General features: G+C 45.7%; 1 protein-coding gene across 8 annotated transcripts in view; it reads right to left on the reverse strand.

Annotated features, from left to right (window-relative positions):
* Positions 1–3,811: 3,811 nt before the first annotated feature.
* YAP1 (Yes1 associated transcriptional regulator) overlaps positions 3,812–23,545 on the reverse strand; it is a 111,989-nt gene continuing 92,255 nt past the window's right edge. For 4 of the 8 annotated variants that reach the window (XM_086679275.1, XM_086679276.1, XM_086679277.1 and 1 more), the window contains exons 6-9: positions 23,347–23,394; positions 13,417–13,547; positions 9,620–9,732; positions 3,812–7,529 (exon numbers count right to left, since the gene is read on the reverse strand). In XM_086679275.1, coding sequence (XP_086535401.1) covers positions 7,291–7,529; positions 9,620–9,732; positions 13,417–13,547; positions 23,347–23,394 — 531 coding nt within the window. In that variant the 3' untranslated portion in view covers positions 3,812–7,290. The remainder of the gene's footprint in view (positions 7,530–9,619; positions 9,733–13,416; positions 13,548–23,346; positions 23,395–23,545) is intronic. The other 4 variants (XM_086679279.1, XM_086679280.1, XM_086679281.1 and 1 more) reach the window with 1 other exon arrangement.

A 23,545-nucleotide genomic window follows, 5' to 3' on the forward strand; every position in this document is an offset into this window, starting at 1 on the left:
GAAGGGACTCGGTGTGTATACTGATGACAGGGCAGACCTACTCAGATTTGAAGGATTCTGAACGGACCAGTATGCCTCTATTGAAGGGTATACTGAGAAAGACCATGGTTATGTTAAACAATTTTGCTTTTAAGGGTTATCAGTGTGCCAGTCATCCTAACGTTTTGTTTTGGTCCTCATGCCCAGTGTTGGGAGACTGCACAGATTATTCCCGCAGTAAATGACGACAGGAGTGCATAAACTTGATTAATTTGCTTTTGAAATTTGCCACGTTTAGCAGAACACAATGGAAACTCTTGTAAACGTTCAGGCCTTGAGATCTGTGCTGTAATGACTTTGGAAGACTGAGAGATTCGGTCAATAGTTAATTTTTAGTTCAAGTTACTATAAAATTCCCTCAGCAATATTCCAGATTTGGCCAGGGCTTGCCACCTGTTCCAGATGAACCATGTGTCCTCCCAGGGGAGTTCTGAGCTGGTTAACACACACGTGCCCCGTGAGGCACCGGCCAGGCCCATGCTGTTCTGCAGATCCCCTTGCGGAATCCCACAGAAATTCCTCCCGCCTAGAATGTAGCAAGAGGTACATCGTTGTTCCTGGTGTGGATTATAGAAGACAACCGAGTGTCAAGGCCGCGTTCCCCCCACCCCGTACAATCCCATTGTTACTATTTTAGAAGGGCGCCCAGAGAAAAACATTGGAGCAAATGTGGGAGCTTTTACAGTAGGACTTCAACCTCCTCAACAAATAGGATTCTTTGCACCCTTCATAAAACCTAAGGTCTTGATTCATGGTCACCCTAGTGATCTGAGTGCCGTAGGTTGTGATCCTCTCTCATTTAGATCCTGCTGAATCACAGCCGAGACCCCTGCACCGAACCCCAGTTGGACACACGCTTCTCTCCATCGGCAGGGAGAGGTGCTTAAATACAACTTGCTTCGAGGCTCCCTCGGGGAGAAACGATCTCCAGCCACTTGTCACGATGTTGGCTTGGAGCAGCAGCCTTCGGTAGCTTGTAGGGGTGTTCCTGAGATGACCTTTCCTCAGATCCTGCCACTTGATCCACGGCTTTGAGTAACTTTCAGTCAGCTGGAGCATCTTGTTCAGCCCGTGCAAATCCCTATAACCCAAGAACTTGCTCTGTAACTGGACCAAGGGCCTTAAAAGGGACTCAGACGTGGTTTCTAATATCCCACAACGAAAACTACATCCAAGAGGTGCTGTTTAACTCGTAGACTCTGTGGAGGTCACAGGAACTAGTTTCATCATAAAATACACATGGGGACGAGGCAGGAAGAAGTATGCGGGTAAAGGTGTATCCTACCCTAAGAAGCCAGCAGGCTTCAATATCATGCTAACTAAGGGTGTCCTCCTGCTTTAGATCCTATTTTCTTTTTTTTCTTAAAGAAGTTCCTTTTACTAAGAATCAAGACCTATCCACTCATCCACTGGGAGTACTAACTAATCACAAAGTTAGAGAAACTAGTTTTTAATAGTTTCCCCCCTTTTGGGAAAGGCATTCTAAGCACCAGATTAGCTGTTTAGGGATTTTGCAAAGCAGGCTCTTGGCTCGGGTATCTCCAAATACTGCTTTGAATAGCAGGCGGATAATCAATTTTTTCCCTTTTTTTCTGGTTGTTGTTTTCTAAACTTCTAACAGGTTCCTAGCAGCTTGGAGGTCAGGTATCCTGGTCCAGAAGTTTGTTTTCTGCTAAAATATGGCAGATTTTAAAATTCATAATCTCTTCTTAATACCATCTTGTTTTGGGGGCGGGCGCCTGGGTGGCTCAGATGGTTAAATGTCCGACTTCCGTTCAGGTCATGGTCTCACAGGGCATTGGGCTCTGTACTGACAGCTTGGAGCCTAGAGCCTGCTTGGGATTCTGTGTCTTCCTCCCTCCCTCCCTCCCTCTCTCTCCCTCTTTCACTGCTCTTCCCCTGCTCATGCTCTCTCTCTCCTACAGAAATAAATGTTAAAAAAAAGTGAAAAAAAAAAAAAATGCCACCTTGTTTCGCCCATGCCTCTATTCTGCACCTGTTTTCAACAGTGACCGTATTATGTTGGCTGTGTTTACGCTCAGGAAGTTATCAATTTTACATAGTTTTTTGTATCCAGATAATATGGCCAAAAACACTCCATGTGTGATGCGGAAAAACTGCAGTAAGAGATATCATGGAATTCAATTTCAATTTCATTTCTAATTAATTAGATTTTTAATTGAAAAAGACAAACCTTTACGAAGTTTCTTGTGATCAGGGACACAGAGCAACTCCGTGTCCAAAGAGTGAAGCGAGACGACACGCGGCCGGTTCCCCACAGCACACAAATTTACCTGGCAAGCCAGACTTACAAAACTGAATATAAAGCTAACATAACCTGTGGTTCCCAGGTCAGGGATGGCTGGCTGTTCTCGCAGAAGGTAAGGAGACGTGATGGGGTCCTCGGGGAGGACCTCAGCTGACAGGATGGCGGCCGCGGGCACTGAACAGGACTCACAGGTCTACTGACCACTCCCGTGGTCATCACGTAGGCTTACTAGTTACTGTTCTTTCTTTCTCTGGAAAACCATTTTTCTGTTCACCAGCTAAGCAATTCGCTTACTGGCATATTTTACTGTAGTTCTGGGTCTATCTTAAAAAAAAAAAAGTAAATTACTGCACATCAGGTTCTCAGTAAGACACCGAACCCTTCCCCAAACACTTAGAAGGCACACCCTTGCTCTCCCCCTAGAGGCTCTTCTTCCCACATCCAAATTAATATATTCCTGAGTATTGTGCCACACACACTCACTAAACCAACTATTTAAAGATTGTACAATTAGGACCCAGAGGACGCAGAGTGAGGGCAGCACTTCTATCACTGGGCTTCCAGCTGTCCGGCAAGTGCATGCCCTCTCAGAGCAGCCCCCGGGGGTCAGGCCATGCTACACACACGAGGCTCAGTTCTGAACTGAGAGGCACAACCACGACACGTTGGACAAGATAAGGGGGATGCTAAGGTTCCAGGGCCACAAAATTAGGATTCCTCCACTGTAAAGAAATTACACATAACAAAAGATGAAGTTTTCGGATTTCCCTCCGCAAGACTGATGTGTGACAGTTTAACTGAAAGATATTACTACATACACAAGCACAGAAAATAAATCATTTTCAAGGACAATCACATCTACTTCTTATTCAAAGTTCAGGACCTACCACCTAAATTTGTGAATGTTATTATTTATAAAACAATAACTAATAATTTTCATTAACCTAAGTGTTAAATTTTGGAGACCATGAGAAAATACCGTGGAGAAAGAAAAACCAAAGGCTATTCTGAAAGACTACATAAAGCTCCTTTCAGTTTCTTCTGAACACCACCAACAATGGCCATGGTCCATGAGAAGAGCACACAACATAAAATTCAAAGAATTACGTCCAGGGGCGCCTGGGTGGCTCAGACTTCGGCTCAGGTCATGATCTCGCAGTTTGTGAGTTCGAGCCCCGTGTCGGGCTCTGTGCTGACAGCTCAGAGCCTGGAGCCTGCTTCGGATTCTGTGTCTCCCTCTCTCTCTGCCCCTCCCCTGCTCATGCTCTGTCTCTCTTGCTCTCAAAAATAAATGAAGCATTAAAAAAAATTAAACAAACAAAAACCCAAAGAATGACATCCACGCTTCAAAAGGTCCAAAAGCCAAACCAGCCTTAAGTTTAACGTGTCTACTGGTCACAAGTATAATCACTTTATATTTCCTTGTCGTTAGGACTTGCTCTATTGGAAGACCAGTAAGAAGCCAAAAGGTCTTAAATATATTAATTGTTAAAAACACCAAAGAAGAGTTTAAGGAAAGAATATATTTGAACCACATAAACAAAAAAGTATTACATAAGAAAAAAAATGTAACAATTTATGTAAGTACCTAACATTTGAGCATGCTCTTACATCTAAAACAGATAACAAAAAGGTAATGGGTACTATATATGTACATTTCACAAGTGTGCGTTAAAGAATTCTCTAATATAAAACATTTAAATTGTGGAGAATACTTTTCATGATACAGAAGACAACTGTCAAGATAGGCACACCCACAACCCTTACAAAAACATGCTTGCCGGAGATAAAATACATCTGAGTACTCACTTCTCAGATGTGAACACTCCGCACCTGTCAGTCATTGGACACCGCTTCTCGCTTTTGCACTGTGAGTGTCAACACTGGTGTGGGTTATGAATTACAATCAATTACCGTTATTTTTCAATGTTTCTGCCAAACTCCCAATAAAATGCACCTATTTAATATGAATACTTGAAACAATATTATTTGTATATAAAGTCACTTCCTTAATGCTTTTTTTTCTTTTTTAAAAAAGACACTATATTTATTAGAAAATAGTTATGACCACACATAGTGCTTTGGAAAATCTGAAACCCCAAATCAACACGTTCCATCAAGTGTGAGTAGCTCTAAGAAGCCCTAACTGAAAAGAACACAGAATGTAAAAAGCTGATAAATTTAAAGATTATAAAATTGGTTTATTGTGAAAGCAATTCAAGAATACCCAGTTAAAATCTTATCCCGACGCTACCCGATACAACCAGGAAGCACTTAAACACTTTTACGTTAGGAACGAGGACATACAACAAGAAAGGCCACGTCAACGCTGTGATCAGAGGAAGGACTCCTAGGTCTCTGTCAGGTCATCAGTACAGAGGGCATGACAAGGTCAAATATGGCGGCCGTCAGGTGCCTCAGCACCAAGGTGTAACCGGCGAGCTAAAGTCGAGGCGACAAGAACTCCTATTCCTGTTTTGTGGCTGTACTGAAGTGACTGAAACTTTAGGAACAACAACCTTTAATGACAGCGAGTTGCAAGACCAGTCTTTACGGAAGAAAAAGAAATTCATCAAGTCCTCTACCAAGGTCCCACTGAGTCCTCGAGACCCCTGCCATGCCCCCCCCCCCCGCCCCCCGCCCCCGGGCCTAAGCCTACTCTGTGGCTGTTTCAGATGCAGCTTACTGGCAAGCTGGGAGTGCCTTCCGAGTAGCTCTGACCTTCAGCACAAGAGAAAAAACAACATGCTGGATCGTCCATTTACTCAATTATGCATTCCAGGTACAATTTCATTATTGCTCTTAAAAAAAAAAAATCAGTGAATCTGCACAGTGGCCATTTCCCCTCAGGTAAGTCAAGATTTACTCTTTCTGTTGTTTTCTTAATAAAACCCTTAGATCCAGTAATTGCAAATGATCAACCTAAGGATCATTATGTACAGCACAGCGACTGCATGTTTGAGCACTGGAGGTACTTAAGCTAAAATGTCTCACTCCTGACTTCTGCTCTCCTCTAAACTGAAGGGTCAAAATACTCTGATTTTGTAATTAAAAAAAAAAATCTATCTTCCCAAGCATATCTTCCATTAACAGTTTTAGCCAGGAAAATAGATTTTTATGTCTGTCATGAGCCCTTGAAAATAAGGGCTTATTCTAGAAACAATGAAAGACCCTTAATCACAGAGGCGCTAGCTGGTGCCACTATAATTCACAACCAACTATTACCTTCATAGCTTATACTGAAGAGTTGATTCATGCTCATTTTGTTCCTTTAAAAAATACTCTTTGGAAACCATTATGACTCCTGTAGACACATACTCTAGTTATATCTCTTCCTGTAAAAATAAAAGTATAATCAGGATCATCTCTATTTCTTTGCTAAACTCAACTACCGATATACATTTCTTAAATCTGATCACTTTACCAGCTAACTCACAACCTCGACAGAATTCTATGTACTGTCCAGGGTCAGTTCTCAGCATACAGAAGTAGGAGCAAGTCTTTTAAGAACTATCTTGTAGGCAATATTTCCATGTAGTCTTTAATGTGTTTGTTACAAATGAGAACTAAGGTACTAGGATTTACTCCCAAAACTAGGGCGAAGGTAAATTTCCAAAGCTAAAGGAAGGAAAACCACTATGTAAAGCTTACCTCTGTCACGTATATTATGAACCTATTCAGTGATTTCCCATCAAAGCTTAAAATTAGTCCCAGGGATTATCAAGGGGAAAATAAAGCCCTATCTTGTTTTCTTCTTTCAAATTCATCAGACAATACTGTGTGCCAGAGGGCAGACTGTGCTCCTCTCAACACTCTGCGTAAAAACAGCCCTTTCTAGAATACTAAACTACCCAAATGTCTGCAGACTGCCCCAACCAGGTTTAAACTACCTCTGAAATATAAACTACTAGTCATGTATTCTAAATGCATACATTCAAAACTACCATTTTAAAATAAATTGGAAAGTAGGGAAACCTTAAAAAAAAAAGATACATTCTGCTATCACACTATTACAAAGATTATAAGTGTGTGTGTGTGGGTATATATAGAGAGAGCAGATAATCATGATTTAAATAAGATGTTAAAAAAATCAGGAAATGTAGATTTTTACCAAAGGCACTACAATAGCCGCCCCGAGATACAACTATAAACAGATTCTTCGCTACTATGGTAATTTGTCTAGGTTGGGGGGTGGGGGTGGGGGTGGGGGCAAAAACAAAAACAAAACAAAACAAAACAAAAACACAACCCAACCAATCAAAACGGAAACAAACAAACAAGAAGCAAACCCACAATAAACCCACCCAAACCTATACTAGAGTATGTGGCAATAATTAATATATTTCTATGGAAAAAACTCTCTCATGCCTTATAAGCTCCTAAAATAAAATCAAGGTCACTATGTGACTAACGAGAACACTAGGAGGGGAAAAAAAAACACTGAAAGTAAAACAGTCTTCAGCCTCGGTTTCAGCTAGCTCATCAAATCCGCGCGAAGTACGTAACATCAGACCCGACATTCCTGGCCTGGCAGACGAGCCAGTTGTGGTTTTCCACTGGCCACACCACACGCAGCTGAAGAAACAACTGCCTGACAGAGTAAATGCTGTGACACGAAGCATCCGAGTTCCAAGTCTGAGTATTCAGTTAGGGTGATGGGCGAGTGTCTAACTGGGCAAAAGGAAAGGCGTCCATCGTCCGAACAGGCTCACTTCCCCCAGCCCCCAAAACGAACAGTAGTTATAGTAGCAAAAGAAACAACAAAAGTCTCGAGTCTTTAGGGCCAACTAGGATAGAGGTCAGCAATATATTAACAGCAGCAACGGACAAGGAAGAGCGAGACAGTGGGTGAGAGAATCTTGCTGGACGTCTGTTCATCGTTCTCTGTATCAGCCACAGGACTGCGACCGGCTATGCCTGGAAATTTCGGGCACATCTCCTCAGATCCTTCACAGATTTGGAATTCGGTCTACCTGAGGGCTCTATAGCCATGTGAGAAAGCTTTCTTTGTCGAGCTTGGTGGCGGCCAGCACGGACTCCATGTCGTTGAGGATGTCTGAGCTCAGGGCTTCCTGCAGACTAGGCATCAGCTCTTCCCCCTCTATGTTCATCCCGTCCCCCTCCAGCGTCCCGAGGTCCACGTTCGTCCCAGGAATGGCTTCTAGGTAGTCTGGGAAGCGGTTCTGCTGAGAGGGGAGGGTGCTTTGGTTGATAGTGTCGCCTAATTGGGACGGAGAGGAGAGAGTCGGGTTTGAAAAAGCGGACATCAGAGCTGTGCGACGTGAGCCTTCAGACACGCCAGACTCACCCCCGAACCGATGCCCAGAGTTTATTTCAGGCTGAACAACTCACCGAAGACAAAATAATGCCAAGTTTACTTTTGCTTCAACATGGGTTCAGATACTAAAGCCGCAGCTTGACTGCTTGTTACTATGTACTGAGCACTGAAAGGGGTCACGGGAAAAACCGAAATCCCTTGAAAAACTATCTCCAGTAAGAGAAAGAACACGTACATCACACACGTGCATCGCTACTGGATGCTCTTCTAGAGAGAAACCACTAAGTGAGATAAATGTAAAAGTCACGGTGTGGAGTGAATTCAAGCACACTTTATGGCAGGTCGAAATTGACGTTTTCCTGGTTTTAAAACAGCACGGACAGCTTAAGCGCTCTTTGACCAAAACTGGTAACGTGACTTATTTCAGCACTTAAAATACTGAGTTAGCTGGCCAGGCACTTGAGGGCCCTCTCCAATGACTCGCAATCTTAAACCTGGAGAGAGACTTCTCTCTGTGATCCTCCTGTTGTACGGGATTCAGTGTTACACCCTGGGGAGCACTAGTGTAAAAGGGATGGATGAAAACTCTATTCCGGCCTTGGAGATTCCCGTTCCTCACGGCAAAACAAGCGTCCCAGAAGCCCGTGAATAAATAACCCTCCCTTGCCTTCCCTCTAAGGGTTCCCTGATTTACCTGGCCAGGAAACCTTTTTTTGAGCATGACCACATTCGCATTCCTTAGAGCTCCCGGGCACATACCTCCCGGGAAAGCAGCACAGAGCATGGAGGGCACAGGGGTTTGGAGAAGAGCAAAGGGGAGGGGGGAGGGGGAAGCGTGCTGGGCGTGAGATGGGTCTCAAGTGTGGGCACGGGAAGGGGGACCAGAGTCTGAGGGAAGCAAAGAAGGTGGCAGGGTGCACTCTCAGGAGCACTGAAGCCGTGAGCTGGATGAGCGACCCGCCAGCAAGGGAACCCGCTGCTGGAGCCGCCGGGGGGCTGCTCCGTCTCTCGGCCAGTGCGTGCCCTGCGCTCGCTGCCAACTCCAGGGCCATCGGTGCTCGCCAGTTCCTTGATCGGCTCCTGCAAGATGCCCCGCAGCTATTCTGACAGTAAGCAGGTGAGCCCCACAGCCTCGTCTTTCCACCTGGTCTTCTGAGCCCCTGACACCTAAGTTGGAGCAGAACCCTCAGGGAAGGGGCAGGCGCACACCGAATCGCATTCGGTAGAGGGCGAGCGGATCGCAGACAGAAGTCTCTCTCCAAGATTAAGAACATGAGCCATCAGGACGCCAGGGGGCTCAGTCGGTTGAGCGACCGACTTCAGCTCAGCTCATGATCTCACAGTTCGTGGGTTTGAGACCTGCTTCCGATTCTGTGTCTCCCTCTCTGCCCCTCCTCCCTTGCTCATGCTCTGTGTCTCAAAAATGAATAAATGTTTAAAAAAAAAAAAGTTTTTTAAAGGAAGGGAGGGGAGGGAAGGAAAAAAAAAGACAAGAAAAGGAAAGAAAGAAACTGAGTCATCAGAGAGGATCCTCAAAGGCCTTGCCAGCTAACTCAATATGTAAGTGCTAAAATAGGTCACATCACCAGTCGTCATCAGAGCTAAGTCGTCCAGGATATTTGAAAACTGGGAAACAGATTACAAAGTGCCATGGAGAAACAAAGCAGGCTTGATCTGAATCAAGTTTTCAGGATTTTAGCTGGTTTTATTTTTTTAAGGGTATTTACTTATTTTGAGAGAGAGAGAGAGAGAGAGAGAGAGAGAGAGACAGAAAGAGAGAGAACATGAGCTATGGAGGGACAGAGAGAGTGGGAGAGAGAATCCCAAGCAGGCTCCATGCTGTTGGCACACAGCCCGATGCGGGGCTTGAACCGTGAACCTCGAAACCACGGCCTGAGCTGAAGTGAGAGGTTACCTGACTGAGCCCCGCAGGTGCCCCTTAACCGGTTTTCTTCCGAGCTGCCTTTGCTCACAGCAGCTTGACAGACCTGCCATGTCTTGCCGATGGACCGCTAAGAATGAAGCACACCCACCTGTGTCCATCTCATCAACACTGTTCAAGAAGTCGTCAGGGGTTCGAGGGACGCTGTAGCTGCTCATGCTCAGTCCGCTGTCTGTACTCTCATCACGGGAGTGGTAGGTGCCACTACAAAACAGGACAGTTACAGAGCAACACGAGGGCTTCCAATGATTTCCAGGTAAACATGGAAACACGGTTCTCCAAGATGACGAGTAACCATTCCTGCAGCGTAAGAAAAGAGCCCCTCCTCCTTTGGGATCTTACACAGCCCTGGAGGGAAGGGAGGCAGACAAGTTCATCCTTTTCTTTCAAAGTCTGTTTGTTTCTTTATTTGAGAGAGAGCGAGAGAGACATTTCATGTGTGAGCACAAGTAGGGGAGGGACAGAGAGAATCCCAAGCATGCTGCACTACCATCAGCACACAGCCTGACATGGGGCTCAAACTCATGAACGGTGACATCATGACCTGAGCCTAAAGCAACAGTTGGATGCTTAACTGAGCCACCCAGGTGCCCCAGACAAGCTAACCCTGACTGAAGCTGGCAGCTTTAAGGAACCCAAACCACTCTGAAGGTCCTGGGTCAGGTGGCAAGAAAAGAAAATAAGAGGGTGCCTGGTTGGTTCAGTCGGTTGAACATCCGACTTCAGTTCAGGCCATGATCCCACGGTTCGTGGGTTTGAGTCCTGCGTCAGGCTCTGTGCTGAAAGTGCCAAGTCTGCTTGGGATTCTCTCTTCCTCTCTCTCTGCCCCTCCTCTGCTCTCTTTCTCTATCTCAAAATGAAATAAGCATTAAGGAAAAGAAAAGAAAAAAACATACAGCCACAGTTTCCTGGATGACAGAAATTCTCTGTGTAGGTATGCTCTCTGCAACACCATCTCTGTCTGGGGGGGTGGGGGGGGGGGAGGGGGGCGGAGCGGGTGCACACAGTCTGCTTATTTCAAGGTCTCCATCTCCCAGGTGGGACAGCACAGGCATCGAATCAAAATGCAACTCCAGGTACTGGCGAGACAGGTTGGCACTACACTCAGATCCCCAGCTCGTGCAGAGTTCAAGCGAAGGAAACACCAACCCAAGACAAAGAACCAGAACTCCTTTTGGACCGGGCCAAAACAGACGGAGTCACCGCCGACAAGGTGAGAATTTCCTTAACCAAATCTCCTTGCTTCTGTGTAGGGGAAAAAACCCCAAACACCTCAGCTTAAGACAGGAACCCTTATCGTTCCAGCTAAAGGACACATTTAAGAAAACAACTACCGGGCACACACCCTGGGGAAAAACAGAAAAACACGAATCAAGATTTTAACTTTAGGCTAATGAAGTTAAACACAGTCAGTCTTCATTGCCTACATGAACACACAATCTCCCCTCACTGCCCGTATGAGCACAGGGTCTAGCCTAAATATCCTCACTGCCTGTGTGAGCACCCAGTAGGAGATCTCACTGCCTGCTCGAGCACACAGTACTGTAGATCTCCTCACTGGCTGCGTGAACAGAACATCGCCCTGAGCTCGTGGCACTCCCAGCAGCTGGCATGGACAGCAAAATCTGGGTACTACTAATTTTTAAAAATCTATGGTAAAGTGGGGTTCCTGATGGTCTCTGTCAGGGATGTGAACCGTAACTTTTCTCAATGCCTGGACACTTGGGCAGCTCTTTAGCTCACACAAAAGTGCACCAAAAAACCCACCTAAAGCTATGAAAACCAGCTTTCACAGTCACTTGGGGTTGAACACCCAATCCCCCCACATTTCCTCCCTTATTACCTGATGCAGGTGCTCTGTCCTCCCCCCAACCCCGCACCCCGAAACTGCTGGATTACTCCGATGCTTCTGCCAGATTCTGGCAAGACGCAAAAGCCTCACAAAGACACAAGAAATCACAGATGAGCATCTGAGACCGTCTGTGTAAGATACAGCTGCCTTGGAGCAGGCCTCCCTCAGGATACGCTCGGTTTCCCTTCCACCAAAAGCGCACGCACGCACCACGCACAGGGCACTCGGGGGCAAAGGGCTGACTCATGGGGCCATGCACAACTCTTCCCGAGGAGCCCGCACTCCTGGGGCCTGCAGCCCGCCACCTCACACATGCTCCCTGGGCACCTGCTCCCACGGGATGGGCCTGAGCCCAGGCCCCTGAAGACAGAGAGGGAACAATAAAAACCTACGAATGATGCTTTCTGAGAGGCTCATGACGTCAAGGAGGGAGGTGAACAAACACGGTGACGAATCACACTCCGGCGTTAAGTGAGCAAAGTGTTTTAAAATAGAGCGAAGAGAGGGGTGTGGAAAAGTCTATGGAGAGGACACGAACCTGACCTCCGAGGGTGTCAGGGCAGAGGGGACACGGGATGCCACACGAGGGACAAGAGTCAGCATGGTGGCAAGGTGGGGTCCCAAGTGTTTGGAGCTAAGATACGTTTGAATTGAACACTAGACAACAGGGAAGCCATCCAGTTTCTGTAAGAGAAATGCTACAGTCAGACGGGTTTTAGAAGCTGGGGTACTTCACCGAGTGGAGAAAGGACTGCCCCCACAACAGCAGCATGGACGATCGGACACCCCGTGACCTTTACCAGGAAAGTCTCAAACTACAGCCCAGCCTTCAGTGAAGTTCTAAGAGAATCTTCACGAACAGCTGCCAGAAGGACATGCCGTCCACCTGCATCCCTACAGTCCAACTGCACCCCGGGGCCAACACAGGTCTCCAAATGGGCCCTGGATTCTACTGATCTGAATTTTCCTTGTGGGGAAAAAACAAAGTTCTGGCTTCAACCTTTCCAAATTAACCTCGTTTAAGTTCACGACTGCAATCTTGTGTAAATACACTCAACTTCTGGCCCAACTTTAAACTGGATGTGTCAAAGGAGCCAATACAAACTTGAAATACATTCTCGATGGCCTTCGAAATCAAGCCTGGGAAGCAGGGCACCAGTGCCAGTCTTACCACCAAGCAAACTATGGGATTTCTACGGTACTAAGTATTTTGGTCACATGAGAGAAATGTTGTTTTTCTAAGATCACGAAGTTTTCAGCTTAGCTGGTGTTGACCGAAAGCACGGTACGATAGCTTTCCTAAACCAAACATTTTTTAAATGGTTTAAAAAGTGCATTGCTTAGAACTGGTTAAACACACACACACACACACACACACACACACACACAAAACCAAAAGTAAAAGTACACAGACAAGACAGCATTTGTTCCTTATTTTTAAAAACCGAAATTCCATAAATATCTTGCAACCCAGAAGAATGAACCGTAGTCAAGCCTTAGTTGTAAATGGTTTTCCTGGCGCAGAGTGTGACCTGCTTCCATACACGGCACCGACATTTCTGCCGGAAACCCATCTGGGTGAACTCACTGAAAAGGACCTGTGGGCTGCGTGAGTTTGAAGCAGTGTCTTTGATAGTGTCTTTGTGTGTTTTTACAAAAGGCACAACCTTACGTTTCATGTCCCTGAACTTCCTTTAGCGAAAGCGCAGGGCCCACACTCATGTGGGAAACTCCTGCCCAGGATCCTTCAAACGCAGGCCTGAGGACGTTTAGGACCACGTTCGTCTGCTTTCGTGGAAGGGCACGCACGTGCCCGCCGACTCTGTGGTGTTAAGTCACCGTCAGTCAACAGACAGAAGCCAACACGTGACTGGGAAAGTGTGCCCAGGTCCCCGCGGCCCATGTCCTCCCACGGGAGCCGGCTCTGAACCTGGAGTTCCACTGTCCTCGCCATTTACAGCAATGCCGCCTGGCGTCCCCCCCGACGCTCCTGAAGCTGCTCCCCTTCTCAGTGGCCGGGAACAGCCCTCACCCACCTGTTAAGAAAGGGATCGGAGCTAGTGGTCGTCATTGTCCTCAGCTCCTGAGACATCCCAGGCGAAGGCACTGGGTTCTGAGTCCCACCTTCCTGGTCCAGTGTCGGTAACTGGCTACGAAGAGCTAATTCCTAGAGAAAAAAAACACGGACAGAATCAGTCTACTGACAACAAATGTACCGTTCGAATGAAAGAAATAAAACGCACACTAGGGGGCCAAGTACATACAAAGTTCAAGTGTTAAAGTGTCTACTTCAAAGCTAACAGTTTTCCTGGTCAGAAAGACCAAGTTCTCACATGCATTTCCAATGACTGAAAATTAAGCTGCATAAATTCAAAGTTGATCTAGTCTTATTATCCCCCAAACGTACACACTTTCCTACCTAACTTCATTTTGTTATTTTTTCTTACTCTGGCAGACACTCCCAAGCCCGCCCTACCGGGCACGACGGCAATTCTGGTCTCGCGAAAAAGAATTCTTCAAGTTTACTTCTACGCGCCAACTGTCCTCTGAGTCTGCACCAGGAATAAAGTCAGAAACACGCCATCGGAGGGTTTCCGAGCAGCTGCCATTGTCTCTCTGCTGGACTTGGGGTTGCACCCGCGCACCCAGACAAGCCCGGCCGAGGCCACGCGCCTCTCTCTGCTGCTCTGTCCTTTCTCCTCTACTCCCCTTGGGTCCCCGCCCTGCCTCTCAAGCTCTCCTAAAGCTCAGGTGTGCAGCTTCCTCTCTCTTGGCTTTCTGGTTTGACTTGAAATGTGGCTTTTGACTCCAAAGGACGCCGCCCCCACAGAGCGCACCCTCCTCCCTCCTCTGCAGTCTGAGCCTGCACCACCTCCCACTGAACCACGTCTACGCCTGCTGAATACAACAGCCTACGAACGGGGGTTTCTTAACCGGAAGATCATGACAGAATGCAGAGGGTCTGTGAACTTGGGTGAAGAAAAGAAAATGCCACCTTCATTTTTCACCAACTCCAACTGCAATTTAGCATTTTCTTCAGTTACAAATACAGGCAACTAAACAGCAGTGTTTGTTATACCCTCTGACTTTCCATCAATGGAAAACATGTTCATATCATAATGTAGTTGCAAATATCTTAAATTACCACTCATGCTCATCACTACTTCAGTGCTACTTAGTTATAAGACACGCTGTTATGTCTGGTTACTTACACATCAATTACCGAATGAATGATTCGCTCAACAGGACTGCTCCTCAGTCTTCCAGATTCCAATGACCCACACCCACCTCCGTCACCCACTTGTACAGCTGAGACTGTGTGGTTTAAGACCAAACCTACCTCTAAAACCTCGAGTCACGTTTGGGACAGTGATCACTGTGTCACTTCAGTGCACTGGCTCACCCTGGGTCACGCCTGTGCACAACGCCTACCTAATCATCTGTCACCAAACTCTTGGATCTCTGAATTGCAGTAAAAGTGACCACCATTGTACTTGAACCCCTAAACCCCTCTGCATCACCCCGGAGCAGGCACGGACAGTCCTCCCCCAGAAATCTCACACACACTCCTCCTGCCTTCTGGGACCACAAGTGCTCTGCCCACCAGCTTCCTGTGTGACCTCCACCCACCTCCCCTCCCCTCCTGTTCCAGTTGAGTGGCTTCCCCTTTTTTTTCCCATTAAAAAAAACCCTCAGGTGTAAGTAACACACGACATTAATCTCCAGTGTGTAACACAAAGACTCAACATTAGTACACATTGTGAAGTGACCCCCACAATCACCTGAGTAGATACCATCCCTACACAGCTATGTTTTTTTTTTCCTTGTGATGAGGACGTCTAATATTTATTCTTTTAGCAACTTTTAAATATGCGATTATTATCCCGTTAATTATTAACTGTGGTCACCGTGACCTATTTTATACCTGGAAGTTTGCACCTTTTGGTCCCCATCCCCCAACCCCCAATGTGTTCTCTTTATCTACAAACTTGGCTTTTGTTTTGCTTTTTAGATTCCACTTCGTAAGGGAGACCATGCGGTATTTGTCTCTCTGACTGACTTCTCTCACTTAGCGTAACACTTTGCAGGTCCATCCGTGTTGTCACAAATGGCAGGATTTACACACACACACACCCCTTCATCCATTCAACTGTCAAAGGACACTCAGGTTGGTAAGCAGTGGGCAGCTAAATGGACACTTCGACAGATCTCAGGTCTTGGCCACCGTGAGTAATGACGCAGGGATACAAGCCTGAGCTCTGAGCTGATCGTCTGAAATACACAAGAGGCCACCTCACAGCAAACTGCCACCACGAGTCAGTACCACACACGTGCTTCCTCCATTTCTACAACAGGATTGCTAAGAAATGCCAGAGAAAAACACAGCTGTCCAGACTAGTCTAAATCGATGGTCTCTGGCCTTGAATGGCCACAGTCCCACTCTGTGATGTTCTGTTTTCTCACGTCCCCACCGTCACTGTCCCACACCCGGCACACGCTCTCAAGGCCGACGCAGTCAAGGTCGTCCAAACGTCTGTCCCGCGTCAGTAGGAACGCACAGGCTGTCCAGGCGTCTGGCTTTCTGCCTCCTCCTCTCGCAAAGCTCTCCCCAGTCGCACTCCTCTTCCTAACTCGTCCCCGAGTCTCCCCTGTCCCTGCCGAAGGCCAAGCCACTCTCCCGGCAGCCTCTGGGGACTCGCTGCATCTGTCCCCCCCGTCCATGCTCTCCACCCTCGCCAACCCCTCCCGCTGAGTGACCAGAACTTCAGAACTGCGAGGGTCTGTGGCTCGGCCCTGCTGTCCACACCTGCCTTTCGACTAGAGCGCTTTGCTCTCTTCTCTGTTATCTCAGACTCTGTTCCCTTCCCTGGGGAAGGGAGCTCTCTGCCATGATCCCATCTCCATCTTCGGAGAGACTGGACAGAGAGAGGTTACATCTGTAATAGTTTGAGCACAGGTATAACATGATCTTAACACTTATCACACAATATTGTAGTTCCTTCCTTCCTTCCTTCCTTCCTTCCTTCCTCCCTCCCTCCCTCCCTCCCTCCCTCCTTCCTTTCTTTCTCCTCTGTTCCTTGAGGGCACACTGAATGAATGAACAAATGGATGGTTTTGGAGCATAATACCTTAACTTCTGAGGCTCTGAAGAATTTATGCTGCCATTAAAACATGAGGATGTAAATAGGAAGAAATTTGAAAACGACGAGTGTTGTAAGCTCTGGACGAAGCTGATGCTTAGAGTTCTGTGAGGGAGGGAGCCGGAGATCTGTCAGAACACGGCAGTACCTCGCAAATATCGTAAAGAGAGCCTCATTTGCTTTCTACTTCCTATCAAAGAAGGCAGGCACCGGTTTCTGCAGAGCAAACACAGGACCTGACACTACTCCGACTCGTTACTAAAATAACCAATAAATTGGCTATGATTTTTATGTTAACCAATTTCTATTTTACTTTTGCTTATGAAGTTCCCACTTTTTCGACATCGTTTTATGAAGCTAAAGCTAACTGTCAGGCGCAGATTCTCCATGTTTTTGCTACTCTGGATTTTACCACTTTGCCGAATCTCGTCGGCCGCGGTCTCTGACAGCTGAACTGCTGTTGTCAGCGGCCGCCACAGACCCGCCGCCAACACTCGCAAAGAAGTTCATCTGGAGATGTGCCTGAAGCCGCCTGAGGGCTACAAGGGCCCACGGAGACGCGCTTCTCATCCGATCTGTGCGGGGGCCGTGACAGGGGCCGTGTCGGGTTCATGTGAAGTGAGTCCGAGAGGCTCAGGAGAAAATGCCATTTTACTGCACTGGTGTCGGTGGGGTGGGGGCGTCAGCATTGCCAGCGGCATGAAAACAAACATAACGTGCTAAGGCCAGTGACACATATACACACAGATCACAGAAACCAAAGCAAGGTAGGAATATTCAGCCCAGTTTTGAAACTTCTAGACATAGCAAAAAGAACAGAGTTGATTAAACGCCCTATGTAATTTCTGAACAGTTTTACTGAGGATAAATGATGTATGAGTACTTATACACATATTACCCAAAAATGGATATTCTTAACACAGCCTAGTATTTGCTGAAGACAAAACTGCTTTAAGTGATTAAAGTCAACTTGGTAGCCCCCTCCCCAAGTCATTAATTCTCAATGTTTGTATTTCCATCTGCTGTTAATATAATTTATTCCACTGGGTTCAATAAGGAAGATAGAAAAATTTTGTTGATATTTGAAACAAACTGTCAAAAACAGGGGAAGGAAACCAAACGCATTTACGCATTTACGCAGGGTAACAGACCAACTTATTTCCCCCTTAACTTATGAATGGGGCTCAACTGAGCGCAAAGAGAACAACCTATGTGCTTCCCGCGCAAACACACGTGCACGCACCACACACCCACACAGAGAGTCCTGTGAAGGCAGGCCTCAGAGGTGACACGGAAATTCGGGGAAGTGCTTGACTCCATACTCTGCCTCGTCAGATTCTGGAGGAAAGGTCCTGTGGAGTCAGCAGGGACTGATAAATCCCGGCTTTTCACTGAAAGCAAGCTTACAACTGCTTGTACCCTTGGCCAAGAAATGGAAATGTGAAAGTGAACCAACTTACGTAAAATCAAGAATTTTAGCGGTACAATACTGAACTGTGTTTCAGAGCCATATAGACCTTTTGCAAGTGACTTTAGAGAAAAATAATTATAACTGGATAGGTATGAAAAAAGCTACATAAGCTGAATGTTTTAGTCACAAAATATATTCCATAGAAACCTTTTGTCCATTATACGGCATGCATCGATACGAACCTGTATAGAATAAGCCTGCTCTAGTGCAATAAAGTAGTTTTTGCAGAACTCACTCTGGACAAATATGGACAGTGAATCTGGCACAGACGTTTCAAAACAAGTTTGGGGACATAACTGGATCATCTATAAAAACTGATTTCAGTTGAGACACTTCATGTTGAAAGTTATGTCTATCTCTAAGGAGTCTTTTACTGTGAACAAATGCCTAAAATTAGAATACTAAGCTAAAAATACAAGTTTGTTAAGCTTCTCTTTTTCCCAAAGGTAGTTAGAATAAACAGTTTGACAGACTTTCAAAAACGGAGAAACAAGTTATAGGAAATTTGGCCAAAATTTAATCATGCTTCTGTATTTCAAAGGTCAAAAAGTTCTTTTAGAGCATTTGACTTTTTCTAAATGAAGCAAGTATTTTTAGCTCTTTTTCTTCTGTAATAATAAAAAAATGCGGCAGCTTTTCCCAGCGAGCTTCTAAATCTTAGCTAATGTGGCACAGACACATTGGGAGTCACAGCTATCTGCACTGTGAGTAACACGGATGGTCCCAGCTTGGTCCAAAGGGAACTTTCCGGGGTGGCTTGTGAGGGCAAACTCAAGTTGGCCCTCGTTACGTCGTGGACTTTTATGGACTTGGGGTCTCGCCAGAAGCCACTGGCCCTTTTTACGTTTCCCTCCAGTCGCTTAAATAGCAGTATCCTTCCCCACAGGGTGAAAAAGACACTTTAAGATAATATATATCTGGTAGTTAAAATATTTTTCCCCCATAAAAAATGAGTACTTTGCTTCACATCATTTAGAAAAATAAGGAGAAAGGCAGCAGAAGCAGTCATCAGTCTGGAAACATTTAGAACATTTCTGGGTTACTGAATTCTTAGGGTATCCAAGAAAAACGAAAGCACATGTCTACACAAAGTCGAAATTTGGAACAACCCAAATGTCTGTCAAAAAGTGAAAAGAGAAACAATCATAGGATAGCCCTACCATGGAATACTAGTTAGCAATAAAAAGAAAGAAGAGAGAGGTGCCTGGGTGGCTCAGTTAGTTAAGCATCCGACTCTTGGTTTTTGGCTCAGGTCATGACCTCACAGTTCATGGGAGGGAGTCCTGTGTAAGGCTCTTCGCTGACATCGCGGAACCTGTTTGGGATTCTCTCCCTCCCTCTCTCTCTGCCCCTTCCCCACTCACTCCCTCTCAAAATAAATACGTACACTTAAAAAAAAAAGTACGGACACAACATGAGTGGATCTCAAAATAATCACAGGTGAAAAGTTATGATTCCACTTAGAGAAAATTCTATAAAATATAACGTCAACTTCAATTACTTTTTTAAATCAAGTGTGTCTTTAAGCAAGCAAGCACTGAGCTGTGTTAACAGTGCATCCACTTTAGGGTAATACATGGTGCGTGATTGAAGGCGTGTTTTTTTCAGGGTAATCAACTTGTTTAAGGAAGGTTAGTTTAGTGAACCAGAAATCCAAACTTAGAAATGGAGAGTAACTCTAAAAATATACATCTTATAATAGTTTGTCTTAGTGATAGCAGGTTACGTCCATAATTTTAAAAACAGAGGGTAAAAAAAGGCCATTTCTTCCACTGTTCCAGAGACCTTGCCAGACCCCGCTTCCCAACCCAGCTATAAACACAGAATATTTCCTTACATTTTAAGTGACGAAAACATTCAGTCAATGATTAGAATGCTTTTGGTGTTTTAGTATGTGTGCCATTCACCAAATTATCTTTAGCTGCAGAACATTTTTTACTAAAAAACTGTACACATGGATCTGGGGCAGTTTTGAGAACTACAGTATGATAACAAAATCTGAAAGGGGTTGTCCAAAAGAGATTTGTAGTCTGGTGTTCCCAGCATTCTCCTGAGATTCAACACTTTTTCTGAAAGATCTCCAGAATTAGGTCTTCAGTAATTTGTTAATTATGGTGTCAATTCAAGTAATACACATTATTTTAACATTCTTCAAATAACAGAAACCTCAGGGCGCCTGGGTGGCTCAGTCACTGAAGAAGCATCCAACTTCAGCTCAGGTCATGATCTCACGGGTCACGGGTTTGAGCCCCGAGTTGGGCCTTGTGCTGACAGCTCAGAGCCTGGAGCTTGTTTCAGATTCTGTGTCTACCGCTCCCTCCGACCCTCCCCTGCTCGCACTCTGTCTCTTTCTCTCTCTCGACAATAAATAAACGTTAAAAAAAAATTAAAAAAAATTATAGAGACCTTAATGAGTAACACAAATGAGAGAACATGTTAGAATACGCGGGTGTGAAGTATATCAGAATTTTCAACACGCTTATTAAAAATACAATCTAAAAATTGATGAGGAAACACCTAAATGAATTTATGGTTTATTCAGCACTAGGACTTCAAAAAGAGGAGAGATAATCTTGGGCAAAGTCAACTCTGAAACAGCTTTAACAAGAAAGACAACTTGGAGAAACAAAAAGCCAAATTCTTTACCGTTCTTAAATTCTAGGAAAAAAAGACGGCCATTGTTTTCATGTGACCCTGAGCAGTGGTATTACGTTGCTCCATGTGGCTGAAACTAGGGACATCCAACCCTCTTCACCACTGCAGGCGACCAGTGTGGCGTCACGTCCTCCACACAGACACCGTGGGTCTCACCCTCGGGTGCATCCAGCACTACCCGCAAGAAATGGCAAGTACGCCAAGTCATTAGCGGCAAACCACTTACAGCTATCATCTCTATGAAGGCTGAAGCAGCTATTTGCTCAGAAATAAAGCTAAGATACCTACGCACAGCTGTCTTGTTTCTATTTCCTGAACGGTCTCGAGGACTCTGACAAGGCCACGTAGAACGGGTTTTGACGTCCAGGCCTCGAAGAGGAACCGGACAGTCTCACTGGGCAAGAGGGAAGGGGGATCGCTCACGAGTGGGATCAGGGCCACCGGACGCAAGAGTGCACGCAGCCAGCGGGGCGGGAGTCGACAGGAGAAGGCAAAAGCGTCCACACTCGGGGCACAATCTTTCTCAAAATATGTCTTTCAAAAGACCCCGAAACAGAAATGGAACTGAAAACCACAGACAGCGCACACGGCACCGACCCTCTCGGAAGGTCTCCAACTGATGGACGAGAAAGAGACGCGGCCAGAAACGTGAGCGTTACAGGCTCAGCCTCAGGAGCGGACGTGACGTTTGTAGTTGCAAAAAGTGTTTTCTGAGGATACAAATAGCTTTTCCAACATAAAAACAGTGAATAATCCAAATGAAATTAAAATTTTTAAGTGCTCTGAAGACAACTTTTTCCAAAATTCTGCAATCAAATCCTAATAAATTAAGGTGGTTATTTCCCATCTTTAACTAAGATCTACCAATCCTTTTAAAGTTATCTTACTTTTTCAGAATTCTGCATTAACCTCACGCATACTGTCATCAGTTTACACGACCAGAGAACCCTGCTGTCCAGATCTGTTTAGTTAATCCTATTTGGAAAAAATGAAAGACAGCAACACTGTGAAGTTTGGTACCTTCCCACATCCCACAGCGTCTGAACGTAGTATATGATCGTATGTAAAATTATAAAATAATGACACTCACTTCCTGTTGCTTGGGAACTCATCTGCCCTTAATTTCTATTAGAAAAGTAAAAGAAAACTTTGAACAGTGACTGGCACTGAACTACTGAATAACCCGTCGCCTTTCCTCCACTATTCCTTTACAGGTCCGGTTCCTCCAGACTGGAAAGGTCTTCCTGGCTTTCTTGATCATCCTGGAAACCCTGCAGGAAGCCATCCGCACTTAAGACAAGGCTCCTCTTTGTGAGCTTGTTCCTTGGCTCTATCAGGTCAACTAGAAAACACGCAAGAACACACACGCCTGCTTGACACAAACACTACCATGTTCTGTGTGTTCTGAGCTATTTCAAATTTAACCCCGTGCCAAATTTCCTAACATTTATTGACATTTCCACAACTGTCAGGGAAACACAGTGACCAAAACTCCTGTAACAAATCCTATTTCATCCTCCAGCGTATCTGAGGTTGATTTTAAAACACCTCTTCCAGGTTTCTTGTTCTGGCTTAAATAAATCTCAGGCATCAGCTGGCCTTCTTTCATAAACACTCCGGAGAAAAAGCAAGGGCACGGATCTTCTCCTTTTAAAGGTCCACAACCGTGGCCTCCAGGCGCACGCGCGAGCAGTGGCTCTCGGGGCAGGATCGTGCTCCGCTGTCGAAGCAAATGTCCTGACTTACCCGCCTCACACAATCTCCTGATTCAAGAAAACATTTGTGGGATAAGGAACCGCTTTCCCTCTCACATAGTTACCTAGTCTCTGGGAGGGTGGTATCCCACGGTCAAGGTGACAACATCCAAACCAAGAGGGGCCCTGCCAAAGCCCGCTTCCGCCGCTAACGCTGACGCAGTGGCCACACGGCGCCTCCTGGTTGCTTCTGCCCACCCGAGACACAAGCCGCGTCCCCTAGGCTTCAGTCCTTCCAATCTTGTGAACCCTGAGCACAGAGGTCTATCTTCCCATGAACCAAACAAGTGCTTGCAGTGAAAGGGACACAGGGCCACAGTCCTGCCGTCCCCGTAAGATGCCTTCTCAACCAGTGCTCTCTGGGGTTCATCAGGGAGAAATGTGGATAACGTCAACAAAGAAACCCAAAACACTACCCCAGCAGACCCTCCTCTCTTCTGAGAATCGTGATCTTCTTCCTATGAAATGCCCTGCAAAAACTGTTTCTGCTAAGAGCACCATTATGACTCTTGAGATTTCTTCCAGTGGCCTAACCAGGGAAATAATCTGTGTCACCCTGTTGCTGTTCTAATGATTAATTCCTATAAATCCTAAATCATCATAAATACTATTTTAAGCTATGCGAATGAAAATCAGGCACACCTGAAGGCTGATGGGATGTGCAACTGAGACATAATACGCTTCAAACGTGGAATAAAACAAGAGTTCCATGGAATCAAAATGAGAACTAGCAGCCTCCTGGGAGGAGTGAGCGGGAAGCAGGCAGCACAGACTTTCCGGGAGCGGCAATATGAACCTAAGTTATTTTGGGAGAAAGATGGCTCAAAAGTTATACCTGAGCTAACGTTCAGTGTGGACAGGCCCCTTGAGCACAAGGATCTCACTTTCCTAATTTAATATCTTTTTTTTCTTTTTTTCAATGCTAAAACATCAGTAAGAGCCTACCTGACATTTTGGAGAATTTGCTGAGCTGGGATTGATATTCCGCATTGCCTAAGAGTAAAAAATAAGATGGATAAAAATTACTTTGAGCCGCATGGTTTGGCTGTGTAGGCTGACTTACAAATTTCATCCAGACACATGACCACAGCACAGGATTCCCAAGCCAGCCCAGGAAGCAGCAGACCGAGGAAGACGGGAGCCG

Source organism: Puma concolor, chromosome D1 (assembly GCF_028749965.1).
Source record: "Puma concolor isolate L17-30 chromosome D1, mPumCon1.1.hap2, whole genome shotgun sequence".
Taxonomy (NCBI): Eukaryota; Metazoa; Chordata; class Mammalia; order Carnivora; family Felidae; genus Puma; species Puma concolor.